Raw genomic sequence first — 15,746 nt, 5'->3', positions numbered from 1 at the left:
TCAAAATAAGCACCGTTCCAATGTATTTGTTTTATGTGATAAAGACCCATTGTTTTTCTTCCTTAACCCAAAACACTTATTACAGATGTGCTTTACCAGATTTTAATAGAAACAACTCCCAGGTAAGGTCATTTAAATCGGAATAAAAAGTTTGTCTGGATATTTTAAATTTCAGTGTATGATTGTAGAGTATATGACAGGAGATTGTAGCAAGGTGGGTGGGGGTCAGTCTCTTTTCCCAATTAACAAACAAGAGGAAATGGCCTAAAAGTTGTTGCACCAAGTTTAGATTGGATATTAGGAAAGATTTCTTCACCAAAAGGGTTGTCAAGCACTGGCACAGGCTGCCTAGGGACTTGGCCACCATCCCTGAAGGTATTTTAAAAAAATGTGTAGGTGCAGTGCTAAGGGACATGGTCTGTGGTGGACCTGGCAGTGTTAGGTTAATGGTTGGATTTAATCACCTTAAAGGTCTTTTCTGACCCTATTTACACTGTAGTTCTCTAATCCTTACAGCTTGCTTCCTTGTGACCCAAGTACTTCAGATGAACTTCACAAGAGAAGACAGTTATGTTTTCTGGAAAATAGTTTATTGAGTGCTTGGGGAATTCCCCAAAAACTACAAGGTTTTGCTTGCAGTTGCAGGAAGCAAGAAAAATTAAACATAAATTAGTTATCTGATTTGCTACTATAGTGCTTCTGAAACCCTCATTTTAATCAGTCATTGCCTACTATGACCATTATATTAATATCTGGCCCTTTATGTAGCAGAATATATTTATAGATTAAAAAGTGCCTTTCTACGGCAGTAGGGTAACAATTAGGAAAGCTGATGGGAGATTTTCACTCTTTTTACCTCTTTGCTTCTAGGCCTTGGCTACACTCACTCCACTTTTCTGATTTAGGTGATTTTATTCCATACTCCACTGCAGGAATAAGAATTTAAGTGATTCAGTCAGTGTGAAATAAGCCCTGCTTATCCAGAAGCTTTAGTTGATTTAGATCAAATGAGGAAAAAAAAAGACCCAGACAGTGATTACTGCAGTTACTCGAAACTACATTTGTTGTGTAGAATTTCCATTCCAGGTATTGTTTTCATCTTCTCCATCATCTTGAGTCCTCAGTCTATATATTTTGCCTTCTTTTTTGAAGTCTTCTCCCCGCTTTTCCACTACTCGTTTCCTGACTGCTTGCCTAGGGTACAATGACAATGAGGTTTAACAGTTTCCCTGGTAATAATTACACAAGAGAAGCAAATGAAATAAATGCAAATGATGCATCCTTCCTTCTCTTATCCCCAATAACAGTTTTCTTCAGCCCTCTGTTTCCTTGGGAAGCAACACGCAGCTAGAAATTTGTCATTTAGCACTCAGACAAACTGGCAGAATCTCATTTTCCCTGGAAAGCCCCTGTCATGGCAGCTTCACATGAGACAGCCCAGGAGCTCTCCTGGTGCAGGGGGCCCTCTCATTCACAAGGCAATACAAAACCTGAACTGTCAAAAGCAGACTTCAGTGGTGTGGGTTTCCTGTACAACCATACCATGAAAATTTGACATCTCATCTTCAATATTTTTATCTCCCAAGCAGTATCAGCTGAAGTGAAGCCCAGAGGTAGTCGCAGCCAAACTCCCTACTCATAAATGACTGCAAGACAATGCTTTTTCTACTTTATAACTGGAAACTGAAGCAAACAAGGAGCTTGCTTAATCACACACCCAAAACCAGAGAAATCCAAGTCAGAGCTGTCATGCAGTTTCTCAGCCATGAGGTTAACCCCTTTAACCAGGCAGAAGGCTGGTGGCCAGAAACTACAAGGAGAGGGCAGGAGTTAAAAGACAGATACAGGTCAGTTCTCCACTACAAGATAAAAACAACTGCTGCAAACAGTTTGAGAACCAGCTGCCTTATGCAGCGTTGATTACCTGCTTTGCTCAACACTGCTGGATGCTGAAGGATTTGAATGGTCTTGCTGATGAGCTGCTCTCACAGCAGACTGTGCGGGGGGCGGACTTGTAAAAAGGAAGTTGCTAATGAATCTCCAAACTGCTAAGAGGGGATAAAGTATGGTGCCCAGGAACTTCCACAGATCACTGCCCGAAGCCTGAACAACAGAAGTAGCAGGTCTTCCCGCCTGGTCACAAACACATAAAGCAAATCTGTCAGATATTAAAGTCATGCAACTGCAGACAGAGTATTTCAGCTCTAGTTTAGAAACAGCTCAGAAGACACACGAGAACTCCCTTGGTTACACATTAGACACCATTAGACACATCTATGCCACCATTTATCTGGTTCAGAAAAAAATCTTCCAAATCCATCCTGACAAAAACCAATTTCGCAGTCTGACACAGAAAAGACCAACATTCAAGCCAAGTATTATCATAGCTGATTAATAAACCATACCTAACTACAGTACTGCTGTTTGCAACAAAATGGAAAGCAAATAAAACAACCCCCCAACACCTACCGGCAGCAACACTACTGAAGCACTGGGCGCTAACTCTAGTTCCAGTAACTTCTTTCCATAATCTTCTTTGGTAAACTCCCTTCTGGGAAACATTGTCGCCAGTGAAAAATTGCCGTAAGTATTACCAACCGTCTATGAAAATAGAGAAAACATTTTATCTGTAGGTGTTAACTTTCAAACAACTGCTGATTTGCCATTTCAGTAGCGTACCCTGCCATATCGACCCAAGAGTTCTATATCGAATTGTCATTCATCTTATGTAGAGAATTGAAGGATTTTTCATATCCTACTCTCTCTTACTAATGATACACTGCAGTAATACAAGGGCAGCTGGTGGCATTGGAAGAGGCTGCCAACAAACCCCTCCCCTCAAATAAACAAAAAGGAAAGCAGTTGATAACAATTCCACCGCAATCAACAACTAGCTGGTGCTACAAAAAGTTGTAATCAGCACAGAGCCGAGAAAACAAAACGCCAAATTACCTGTGCAGCAAACTGCCTCGCCTCTTCCAGCCGTGCTTCAGATGGGAACTGGTTAGTAAAGGAAGATCCATCTGGGAGGCGGAACTGAATCCTGGCTATTGCACTGCAGGACATAGATTGGGGTCAGTTGGCAAATCAACAGTTAGAGGCAAATGCTCCTGGGGCTTTAGCTCGATAGTACTGAACTGTGGAAGAGGGACAGTCATCCTACGGATGGCAGTGCAAATAATTCTAAGTTTGGATTCACAACTGATAACCACCTGATGCACCTCACAGTGCATCTCAAGTCCAAGACCCATCACCATCCAAACAATAATAATTAAAAAAGTGAGTGAAATATAAACCATATTTCTTTTGTATAGCCTGTATTACATTTGTTCTTCTATCGAGAAGTTGTACTATGAGGGCACAGGCATTTAAGCTGCCTTGGCAAGTAACTCTGTAGTCAACTAGCTATGGCCCAGCACTCCTGGCTGAGTTTCTGTGCCAACACAGGCTGTCACTCCCATGCTCGCCCTCTCTTCAGGGGCAGTACAAGACTCATGTTGGCTCCATTACTCCACAGAAGATCTCTGTACCTTAGAATATTTCTTAAAACAGTAGTGTTGGGGAAAACAGGAGACAGCTCATGACCTCAACCAAGCATCTTTGAATCAAAGCCCACTGTGCACACAGCTGGGTTGGCACCATGCTCCCCAGCACAGTTTCTGACATTATCGAGTCATTGTGTCTAGTCTTTATCGATCACACTCTCACCTTATCTAGATCCCCACCTAGCTCTATTATACATGGTATTTAAATCAAAGATCAGACAGAAAAAGGTCTTGTCTAAGTAGAATAACGCACAAGGAAAGGTGATTAAAGTTTTCAGAGAACATAATATTCATATAAATAACTATGAATAAATATTATAAAAAGAAAGCCAACGTTTAGTGTAACTGTTTAAACAGTTCAACATAGCATCAATTAACAGATTAGGATACATATTACATCTCTTGGAAGTCTAAGTTTCTTAGAAGTCTAAGTTTCTTTACTGCTCTCCTCCAAACTAACGCACTTTTTTCTCTACAGCAACTCACCTTCGTTCCTTTTGAGATGCTTCTTTCCTGGGCTCTATTTCAGCTTGCTTAGCCTGAAGAGCTGCAGCTTTTGCAGCTTCTGCTTCTTCCTTTGATTTTGCAAAGCGAGCTGCTCTCTCAGCACGATCCTTTGAGAGGACCAAACAGAAAAAGTAATTTTTACCATAACTTGCAAGTTACTATTAATTAAAACAAGAGAGCTACAAGCTGTACTCAGCACCCTACCACACAGATAGAAGCAGGCCATATGGAGAAGAGACAGCAGCGCTGCAAAGACTCGTTCACTGCCAAACCTCACAGTCTTGTAAGAGCCATCAGCCAAGCTGAGACACTTTTCAACGAGCCGCTTCACGTCCTTAATAGATGATCTTCCCATGCAAGTTTAACACTCCAGTGAAGATAAAGGAAAAAAATCTATGACGAGTTACACCATGACAGTTCTAAGAGTTCTAGGCCAAAACCTAACAATGAGGGATTTCAGTTGTTCTGAACTATTTATATCCATATATGCACACGCATATATATACAAACTTAGAAAATAATCCTTGCCACCATTTTGAGATCAGTTTTCTTGTGCACATTCCAGAACTAAGTATTCCCTATTCTTTAATTACTTATGTTTAAATGATAATTCTCCACTGTGCCCAAACAATATGACAAAAAAGTTGGTATGTTCAGTCAAACAGAAGAGGAATCATCATGAATATGAAAGCAGAAGCTTCATTTTATACACAGGAACTGCTACATAAACCCCAAACACATGAATTGTTACAATATGAGGCTACAGGATTCCAAACAGAAAAATGGACAATCTTTCCAAGTTTCACAACTGCAAAAATTTATCTTTCCAGTACAGTGGCCCTCCTGAGAGAGAATCAACAGGCTGTCTTCCAAAATGAAGAATTTACCATTGCAATCTGTTGTCTTATACGCTCTCTAGCAGCCTTCTCTTCTGCCTTTTCTCTGTTCCTTTCTTCTAACATACGTTTTGTCAGTTCTTCTTCCTGTCGTCTTTTGTACTCCAACATTTCTTTACCGGTTTTTCTCCGTTCAATTTCTTTCTTAATTTCTTTCTGAATAAACAACAGACACATAAAAATTGGACCACAAAACTGCTCTGGACAACAGTAAGACAAGATTGAGGTACTTTTGTTGAAAAAAGGAATTAAGCATTTATTCAAATCAGGATATAAAAAAAAAATTGCGAGTGGTTTTATGTTTTTGTTACCTGTTCCTCTTCTTTCCTTTTCTCTTCTCGTCTTTCTTCAAGCTTTTTTGTTATTCTAAATATAAGAAGGAAGCAAAAAGTCTTAAAATTGCTGTATCTGTTTACTTAACGTTTTGAAATTTTAATGAAGCATTTGCAGACACTTGCAGAAGAACACACGAAAATGAACTGCAGCCCAGTGCTAATACCTAGTGTAACAGGAATGATTCATTCATTCACATGCGGGTGTATCATCCATAAAAAGATGAGGAGGTGATTCACCATCAAGTTTCCAACTCTTAATGGAGCTCTAACATACTCCTTCTGTGTCCTTTTCTGCTCAGTAAACGAAGAATCTTACATCTTAGTGTTGATCCAACTTGCAAAATATACAACAAGCAAATACTGTTCATGATCTGTGGTAACAGAAACATTAAGTCTCAATCTTTTCTTAGCTCTTCAAGCCATCTGCACATCACTTCCTAAAATGGAAACCAAATAGCAAACAGCACCGACATCGATGCACATGCATCTGGCTCATCTACCCAGAAAGGTGCCTTGGAATAAAAAACCCCAAACAGTTGTTTACAACTTATTTTAAGTCTGGGGCAAGGACAGGTATGACCAAACAACATGAGAAGGCAGATAATCAGAAAAGTTTTGTTTGTATGGTAGCTGGTTTGTTTTTTAAAAAAAGAAAATGGTAAATACCACAAAGTTTTGACTCTGTTTCCCCCTGAAATGCTGTAGAGATATGCAAATATAGTATAATCTAAAGTTAATGCAAATTTTCAAGAACTTTGGAATTTATAGTAAAATACTGACCACATTTTCTTATCAGTAGTAAGTAAAAATGATACTTACTGTCCAATTTCTTTCAAAGAAAACAAATGTGAAAAAGTTTTAAAATATATTTCAGCAATATAAATAATCCTATTTACTAAGCATGTGTTACTGGTTTTAGGTAGGATATTACAAATCGTATCAAGTCTTACAGATGCTAAACCCCAATTTTTATACACTAAATTTTGTACTTAAAACCAATCAATTTAAGGAATGAACCATGTACTGAACCAGATGCTTCTGGTCACCATACTTTAAAATATTAGAATTCTTCAGACCTCATTACTGATCACTGATCCAAACAAAAGAAGTCTCAGAATCGGATTCCTCTGGCTTTTTCAATGTGTCTAGACTACATGCAGTCACCAGACAAGGAGAAAAAGAACTATGATGGCATCTCTGTACAAACCTAGGGTAGCACTTTATTACCCCAGTTTCGAGTGCTTTCAGTTCACTGTTTTAACTTGTTCAAAAAATTGCAGCAAACAAATTGCCTGTATTCAAGTTACATCCAAGTAAGGTGAATATTTATAGGTTTCCAGTTTAACTCTTTCTTTCGGAGTATGTGACAGATTAATTTAAAAGCTGTTTTCATATCAACCCTAGTACTGTCACAGACATCTAAACAAGATCACATAAATGTTTTCCAGAGGATAACAGAATGAGCACCAAAATCCTGTAATTAAGCCTGTTCAAAATAAAAAAAAACCAAACAAACCACAAACAAAAACCAAAAACAACCCCAAAACAACCACACAAACCAAAAGTGCCTCCTGAGAAACAAAGACAGTACATTAGGAAGCCTGCAAAAGAAGACTTACCTTTCTACTTTCAGTGTAAGGTCATTCACAGCCTGAGCATCACTCACTTGGTCACCTAAAGAATTATTTGCTTCTGGGCTTGCTTGACCTGAATTTGCTCCATCTTCAAGTAATTTACAAGAATAATGCATGAGAGAAAAAAAAAAAAGACGTGTATTTCTTATCATAAAAGATTTACTCTGCTTGTTATTAGCTGCAACTCATGGCAAATAGGATATATTAAGGAGACAGAGGGTTCTGCTCTTTAGACTTGCCTCTTTCCCGCTCATTCTGTTTTCAGGTTACTAACTCAGAGAAAGTTTTGTAATTGAACCCTTTTTCAAGAAGTGTGCACAATTCTCCTAGTTTTATAAAGCATAAATTTCTCACTCATTGTAAATGGGCAGAAGGAGAAGTTACTCTTCCTTCTAAACTTGGAGGCAGCACTCTGGGATACCCCTGTTCTTCCTCTACAAGTCCACTCAATATATTGCCTTTTCTAAAAGTACAATCATATAATAGCTTCAGAAAAGGAAAACCATTTCAAACAGAAATTAGGTAGCATTTGTGTAAAAATACATTACCAACAGAGGGTCTTATTGCCTCAGACATAACGGACTCAGGAGGGTCACAAAGCTCTGCTGCTCTGGATTGCATATTTTCTGGAGCACCATCAGATTGAGAGGAGGAACATGGAGATGATTGACTTCCATTTTCCAAAGGCTGTCCTTTTACTGTGTGCATCTAAGAAATCGGAGAAAAATTTAAAAAAGAGATTATGAAACTTCTAATATTTTCCACAGATTCAAAGGTCAAGATTAAACTATTTTTTGAGAGTCAGTCCTATTTAAAACATAAAACTAAAATTATCACATATTGTTGAGTCAGATGCAACCATACATTTCATTTATTTTCCTTATTTTAGTCTTACACTTGAGGTCAAAGTGATAAAACTATCTACATTTATATTACGTTTGATAGCGTAATTTTATAATCCACATTACAAGACAATATTACAAAGCCACGTAAGAACTTCACTAAAAGAGTAATTGGCATGGCATTCCAGTTTATAGAGCTCTCGACATATTTCTTCGAGAGCTAAACAGATGATCTAAAACAATTTGTGTAATGAAAAAGACAACGTAACACTTTTGTGTAGAGCTTTCCAACCCGTTCCATTTGTGTACAGAACTTAAGCCTGCACACTTTGTTGCTAAAAGGATACAGAACCAATAGCTCATAATTCCCCCACGGCACACACTAGGGGCCAGGGACATCTCTTGTCTCGAACACATGAGCACACCCAGCTCCATCTGACAGACCCAGCCTCTCAGCGAGCGTTACCTGTTTAACTTTCTGGATTCTGGAAACAAGCTCTTCAACAGAAACGCTGCCAGCAATGACTTCCAAAGGGATTCCATTGTCTCCTATAAAAAAACTCGATGGAACGCACACTACAGGATCTGCGCAGCAACAGTTAAGGGCAATGAACGACAAAGTTTATGAAGTAACTTTAAAAGGAAAAGCAGAAGTCCTTCCTGCAGAAGGTTCTAGCCCAATATTCTATCTCCACCTGGCTGCCCATAATTCAGCACCAAGGGAGGAAAAATGATGCTAACAAAAATACTGGGAAACATTACAGGCAACTGATTAGTATTTCTCATTTTCTTTGAAAGGGTTTAAGCCAAATTATTTTTCTGCAACGCACATGTATCCAACATCCCAGTATGCTTTGACCTGAAAGATTTTGTTTTCATGTGAGACAACATCTTATGTAGACAATACTGAATTTTTTACAGCATTAAAAAACCCACTAGTTAAGGTACTTGAATTCCCTTTCTCGGCATCATAAAGAATTCCTGAGCTGTATGCAATGACCTACTTAAGGCAGGCAGCTGTCAACCTCGCTTCATACCCGTGTATCATAGAACCCAGTCCACCACTAGTTCTTTCTCCTCTGTAACTCTGAACTCCAGCTAATTATTTAAAGCATTGCCTATTTATTTTCTAATGCTGATTAGTAATACTAATGGGTTATTTTGCTTATGTCAAGTTTTGGATAATTTTCTATTAAATAGGATTAACATTAAAAAAACCCCCACCTTGTTCACTTTCTCCAAGAAAGTATTCAGTAAGCTGAATACATAGATGGTATCTTTTAACTACACAGTTTCAGAGAATCACAGTTTACTGCATACTTTTGTAACAGAAGAAATATTTCTAATAATGTTACTTGTACTTATTTTTCTTAAGAATGGTATTAACTTGTAATGAGTAATTATCTGTAATCATAATGTACCACCTAAACTAATCTCAAAGGATACAAATTTGAGAAAACTGCAGGCATGCTTCACTGTTTAAAAGAAAAGAACCATTTAGGAGGAGCAATCACTTTGCAACAACTATAGTTTAAACCTTTCATCATAAAAATAACTGTCCTACTACCACACACAAAACTATTTAAATACTTGAGAGAACACTAAAAGCAAATTTGCATTGCATCTTCTCATCAACATTTTGCATAAGTGTTGACATGGTGACAATCCCTGGTTATCACAGTTGGCTGTGTAAGATTTAGAAAAATGGTGCTAAGCAGCAATTCAGGAAAAAGACAGCTAGTCCACTGAGTGCAAATAATACAGTAGGTCTAATAAAATGCCTATAGAGCATTTCAAAATAATACCATTTTTGAAACATCAACGCACTTTCTGCATATGGACTGGAACACTTGTACATAAAAAAATAGTTGAGTAATTCATCCAGAAACTTCAGTGCTTCTCTATTCTAAGTGTTACAATAGAGCTTTACAGATTTTTTTTTATCTTTCTGAATTCGTAAAAGTTTTAAATTCAGTATGTAACTTGGCAAAAATCAAGAACTGCCTCAACAGTACTTGCATTTTGATTCAAGTTTTTTTATGTAACTTCTGTGTCTCTTCCTGTTGAAGAAGGACAACCTCAAGCATTCTTCTACTAGTACTGAAATGCAGCTTGAAATATACCATGAATATTTTGCAGAACAAAACAATAAACTTGGAAATTCAGAATGTTCATAGCCAGTAGTGGCTTCAGGAGTACTAATTTCAGTTATGCTCTGGAACCTTGTATTTAGACTACCTCCAAACCAGGGCAAGGACTTCAAAAGCCTCTTACTCTCATTATCACCAATGAAACATTGCATAACCGATAGAATCGGATCAAACCTTTTGGTGTCGATTTTAATAGCAACAAAACCATCTGAGGCAGCTTCAGTCACCTTCTCATCTTCCCACCTTGCAGCCATCTCAGTAGATTGCTCATCCTCGCCTGTAAGACAGAGCACATGAGCAAAACTAAACACAAGTTACTGTCTCTTGTCTGATTTTAGCTTTGCCTCAATCACCTTTGAAAGATGCTCTTGTGATTATTTTCAAGTTAGTTGGTTTGGGGTTTGTTTTTTTTTTGATAATCTGGAGACCACTCACTCCAGCTGATTTGCCTTGCTAACACATCAAAAACGTACTACACCAAACGTCCTTCCAAGGCAGCGAGCACGTAGCTTTTGGAGTCATTCAGCTGCAGGGTGAGCTGCTCCAAGGGAGCAGAAGAGGCTGCACCACACAGATGGAACAGAAAGAGAGGAACTGGAGGTGATGGCAAGTCTAAAGATTGGCTTGATTGCATCATTTTGATGTTACAGGGGTAGGCTTATGCTTCAATATCGTGTTTATATGCTCATCCTATACAAGCAGATCCCGCAGCACAGCCAGAGGTAACTCTTGCTTCTCAGTGACAAGAGGCTTGACCTGCTAACATGCTAAAACTATGCACTGCTTACTCCTCATTACAATTTTAATTACATATTGGTACACCAGCTGCTAATAGGTAAAACTGTATTTTTCACTCCTTGTAAATATGTAATTCAGCAGACAAGGTTTCACAGTCTGATGGTACTTTAAAAACACCAAACGAACAAACCACAAACCAAAAAGCATTTCTTCACAGGATTATCTGCACCTTAGTTTTGTATTCCAGTTCCTGACATGAACAGTAACAGCAGGAGGGGAGGAAAACAACTGAGGAGCACAGAGGGACAAGAATAACAGCAGAAAAGATGCTACTTCAATAAGCGAAACTGAAAAGGTGTTCTGGGGCCACAGATTTAGAAGTGTTATTTTAATCAGGGGAAACAACATCCATCATACTTCTATCTTCCAAGAACCAGTTTAGTGAGGATTTGGGTTAATAAACACATTCCAAAGAGTATTAGCCATCTTTCAACAAGTAAACTGGCCTCCAAACATTTGTTTATCTTCATTCAGTATTACTTCCTAGCGGCTTGGAATCAACCATACTTTTGATGAGGAATTTGAGTCACAAGTATCGAAGTATAGTAGTCCATTATTCAATGGCAACAACAAACCACTTGTTTCATCCTAGTTGCCATTTCATGCATTTTCATGCAATGATCAGGATTTATAGGTGGAGTCCCCTGGAGAAGCACTGCTGCCTTAAGGCTGTGACTGACCACAATGCTTCTCAGAAATATGTATCAAAAATACACCAATTTTGGAAAAGCATTTCCAACCATATATATTGATCTTACCCTGGAATCACTGGAGCAACTAATAAAGTATTCGTCTCTATTACTGTTATTCTACATATGGAAGTAAATATTCAGGATATTTTTATGCAGGAACCTTTCCTCTTCCCTTAAGTGCAGTACTTCCAACTGTGGTCAATGGCTGCAGCTGTTCTGCCAAGAGTGGTTCGGCCTCCTCCCCCGTTTCCAAACGCTCAGAGACAGACAGCTGCTTCACCGCACACTTTTTCAAAATGACATGTGCTCATCCGATTAGGCTACTAAAAATATCTGAATACTTGCCTAACACTAACTTTTTTATGCAAACAACTGCTGGAGAAAAAGACTGCTGAAAGACGCAAACAGGTTCAGAGGACAGTCTCCGAGAGACGCGACTCATGAATGAAAACGCTGATAACTCACATTTTGCGAAGCTCTATGCCAGGAAGCAGAGTTTAATATTGCTACTAGCCACAAAATAGGTCCTTATTTTCATATATCTTTTTGCCTTTTTAGTCCTTTCTCATTTGAGGGTTAACGTTCATTTATTACACTTCCATAGTAGTAATTACATTCTGCAGTGAAAACTGATAGGTCACAGGAAAAGCATCAGAAAAGTCTGCAAGTCAAGCTGAAGAGAACTTGAAATAATTGAGCTGAAGAGAACTTGACGTAATTGATAACTCTGCCAAACACTGTGCAACTGGATCTGCTTCAGAATTCTAGTTCCTGAGACTCTCAGATTTCTTACGTTTCTCAAGCAAAAGCATCGCTTTATTTCACTTAGCAGAAAGACCTGCCCACAACTTGCAGCCATACGTGCTCATCTCTTAGTGGTCAGCCCAGCCTTAGCCCTCAACATTTGGTCAGGTAAATTTAGCTATCTGCATAGGGAAAACATACCCATCATTTCTCAAGTGATTCAGATAATTGGAAGAGACTCTTTTTCTGCAAGGATTTATTTCCTGTACAAGGAACTTATTCAGTACCACCACAGGTTGTCAGAAGTCTTTAATTCCCCTACTGCCCAGCACACAGTGATCAGGGAGAAGTACTTTCCTTTCAGAAGAGAGAAAAGCCTGACTTCTCAGTGTCCAACATTTCATAACTACTCAGAAGGAGTAAGGATTGTCCATTCTGGAAATGACAGAAAGCCAGGACATTCAACCGTCCACCTCCTCCTTTGCGTCATTTCACGTATTTAACTTGAAAAGTGCTTTGATACAGCTTGGCTCCAAAATACACACAAATAGCTTGTTGATTACAAATCAGTGCTTTGTAAAAAATAATCTAAAAATAAAGTTATGAACAAATGAAGGAGTGTTTCTACAAATACTACTAAGAAGGAACACAAACATTTTAGCTTGAAGCTTGTTCTTTTCTCCCCCCTTCATTTTTTCACTTCCAAAAATCACTTTTTATGAGTAGCTTGGTGTTTTCATTATGAGAACATGTCTAACTTTCCGAAAGAATAATCTTAAACACCTCAGTCAGAACAGGGGAGGTATCTGAGGGGACTTTACATCAAACAAACAATTAACTTTAGATCAATAACTCAAATCACAACAGGAACTGTTTCTTGACTCTGCAAGCTAGAAGATCATGTACAGAACAGCTACCAACAAGATACCAGAGACACTCACCAGACCTGTTTCAGCATCAGGAACACCTTTTACCTTTGCAGCAGCCGAGCTTGCAATTATTTGACGTCACAAATTAACTTGTCTGGTCCCCAACCACAACTTCCTTGCTTTGTGTGTACAGAAGCCTCTAACCTAACATGTCTCAATATTTTTTTGTAAGGCAGACCATGATCCCTGAAGAGTATGGAGCAACTCCTTTTATTGCAACTTGCCATGAATTCGACAGAATCTTTATTACGCTTACACAACTTCACCACCAGAACATGCTGTGAAGGTTTTAAAAACCACAAGAAAAAATGTTAGGATTATAGCTGCAAAGAAAAACGTTAAAGAAAAAAACCTGGTTGAACAACATGCAACTGCAGTCACAAACCTCACCTCATTGTTAAGATAAATAGCCACATTATTCCTTGCTCGACTGGAAAATATTCTAGAATCAGAAAGGATAATCCACTTCTTCATTTTCTAGCACTGGTTTAGAGAAGTGCAGTGAAGAGGGAGAGAGGGCCAGGCAGTAGAAGCCACGGAAGGACCTACCCAAATTCAGTAATTTTTGCCCAGGCTGTATCTAATAGCTATCCTCCACAGTGGACACCCCAAAATTACAGTTAATTTATATCTTTCTTGTTTCTCATCAATTTTTTCCCCCTTTATCACTTTTTTGTCCTCTACATACATTATTGGACAAAGTGTACAAAATGAAACAGAAACAAAGAACACTTCTCAAAGCCGGCTTTTCTGCTCAGAAAGCTGCTTTCAAACGCTTGTCTCTGGTGCCTCTGGGCACATGTGCAGTGCCAAGACTCAAAGCTACTACCACCAGCAACTGTGCAGTTCTAAACACGGATCTACCCAAACAACAAACCAAATCACTGGTAGCATGAGAACTGACTATTTTCTCAGCACTGGGCATCTGAATCAAACACACCTGCTTCCACACACGATGAGGAAGTATGTTCTTGGGCTTCCTGATTCCCTTCCCAGCAGGTGTAACAGAACTGCTTCACTGCCAGCTCTGTCACAGGTCAGCTGCCCTGATCCCACCACTCCTAGGCTAGACGAGAACTCAGCAGAATTCTCCAACTCTTTCATTTTGGACATAGCGCCGTCCAAAGTAACATTCTTCCTTTTTCAAGACTCATAAGAACAAACAAAGCAAAACATCCTTACAACATGCTACATCAAAACTAGGTCACATTCCTGCAATTGTAAATTTATCTCCACCGTATATCTACATATTCCTATATCCAGGTGGTCAATATAAACATCTAAGAGAAATGGAAAGAAGCTACAATGGTACTGAATTACTATTAAAAATAAATAAATAAAAATCCTTCTGGTGACTTAACTTTGGCTAAATGCCAGGTGCCCACCAAAGCTTCTCTGTCACTTCCTTCCTCAGCTGGACAGGAGAGAGAAAACGTAACAAAAGGCTCATGGATCGAGACAAGGGCAGGGACATCACTCAGTAACTGCTGTCACTGGCAAAACAGACCTGACTTTGGTAATAAATTAAACTAATTTCCCCATCAAATCAGAATACGATCATAAAAAAATAAAATCTTAAAAAAAACACCTTCTCCCTCACCCCTCTCTTCTTCCCAAGCTTAACTTTACTCTTTATGTGCAAGTGGCACAGAGGACAGGGAATGGAGATTATGGTCATGTAGTCTCTGCTGCTCCTTCTTCCTCAGGGGAGGACTCCCCACACTCTTCCCTTGCTCCAATATGGGTTCCTTCCCACAGGACACAGTCATCATAAACTTCTCCAAAGTGAGTCCTTCCCACAGGCTGCAGTTCTTCACAAACTGCTCTGTCATAGGCCCTCCAAGGCATCACACATCCTGCCAGGAACCTGCTCCAGTGTGGGCTTCCCATAGTGTCACAGCCTCCTTCAGGCATCCACCTGCTCCTGCATGAGATCCTCCACAGGCTGCAGGTGGACATCTACACCTTCATCCACTTCCACAGGCCATAGGAGGCCAGCCTGTCTCACTGTGGTCTGCGCCAAGAGCTGCAGGGAACTTCTGCTCCAGCACCTGGAGCACATCCTGCCCCTCCTTATTCACTGACCTTGGTGTCTGCAGAGTTGTGTCTCTCACATAGTTTCACTCCTCTCTTCTCCAGCTGCAACTGCTGTTGTGAAGTTTGTTTTTTCTCCCCCCTCTTATTAAACACATTATCTCAGAGGTGCTACCACTGTTGCTGATGGGCTCGGCCTTGACCAGCAGTGGGTCTGTCTTGGAGCCAGCTGGCATTGGCTGTATCAGATACAGGGGAGCTTGGAGCAGCTGCTCACAGAAGCCTTGTAGTTTGTCACATGAACCCGATACAGAGCATCTGAAAACATCCAAGAAATTTAGCAGAGCATTTTTAACCCTGAGTAGCAAGCTGTGGGGAAGATCAGCCTTTAGGAACTCACAGCATGTTATGTCTTAAACGGGAAGTTGTGAAGTGCAGCAAAATGCCTCTGTCAGGAAGCTTCTTCTTGTTTACCACCTGACTTTCAATTCAATTTTATACAACACACTATGAACATCCATTACTGACTATGAAGGCTGAGATCCATCATTTAGATACTGTAGGTAAACACACTAAAGTCTGTTTATGGAACAATAAAATAAATTCAACGGTAAAAAGCTTTCACATCAAAGCACCTACC

General features: G+C 39.3%; 1 protein-coding gene across 1 annotated transcript; it reads right to left on the bottom strand.

Annotated features, from left to right (window-relative positions):
* Positions 1-762: 762 nt before the first annotated feature.
* Positions 763-10,163, bottom strand: UBXN4 (UBX domain protein 4). Its single transcript, XM_009874141.1, has 12 exons — positions 10,084-10,163; positions 9,206-9,234; positions 8,226-8,344; positions 7,466-7,625; positions 6,903-7,005; positions 5,260-5,314; positions 4,940-5,104; positions 4,032-4,159; positions 2,953-3,055; positions 2,470-2,601; positions 1,925-2,133; positions 763-1,194 (listed from the first exon to the last, which is right to left on the bottom strand). Exons 1-12 carry the CDS (start codon positions 10,161-10,163, stop codon positions 1,056-1,058), a joined length of 1,422 nt encoding a protein of 473 aa, XP_009872443.1. The 3' UTR covers positions 763-1,055.
* Between the last annotated feature and the right edge of the window lie 5,583 nt (positions 10,164-15,746).

The sequence above is a fragment of the Apaloderma vittatum genome, unplaced genomic scaffold, assembly GCF_000703405.1.
Source record: "Apaloderma vittatum isolate BGI_N311 unplaced genomic scaffold, ASM70340v1 scaffold13750, whole genome shotgun sequence".
Taxonomy (NCBI): Eukaryota; Metazoa; Chordata; class Aves; order Trogoniformes; family Trogonidae; genus Apaloderma; species Apaloderma vittatum.
The sequence above is the reverse complement of the archived record's forward strand: the minus strand, read 5'-3'. Positions and strand labels throughout refer to the sequence as shown.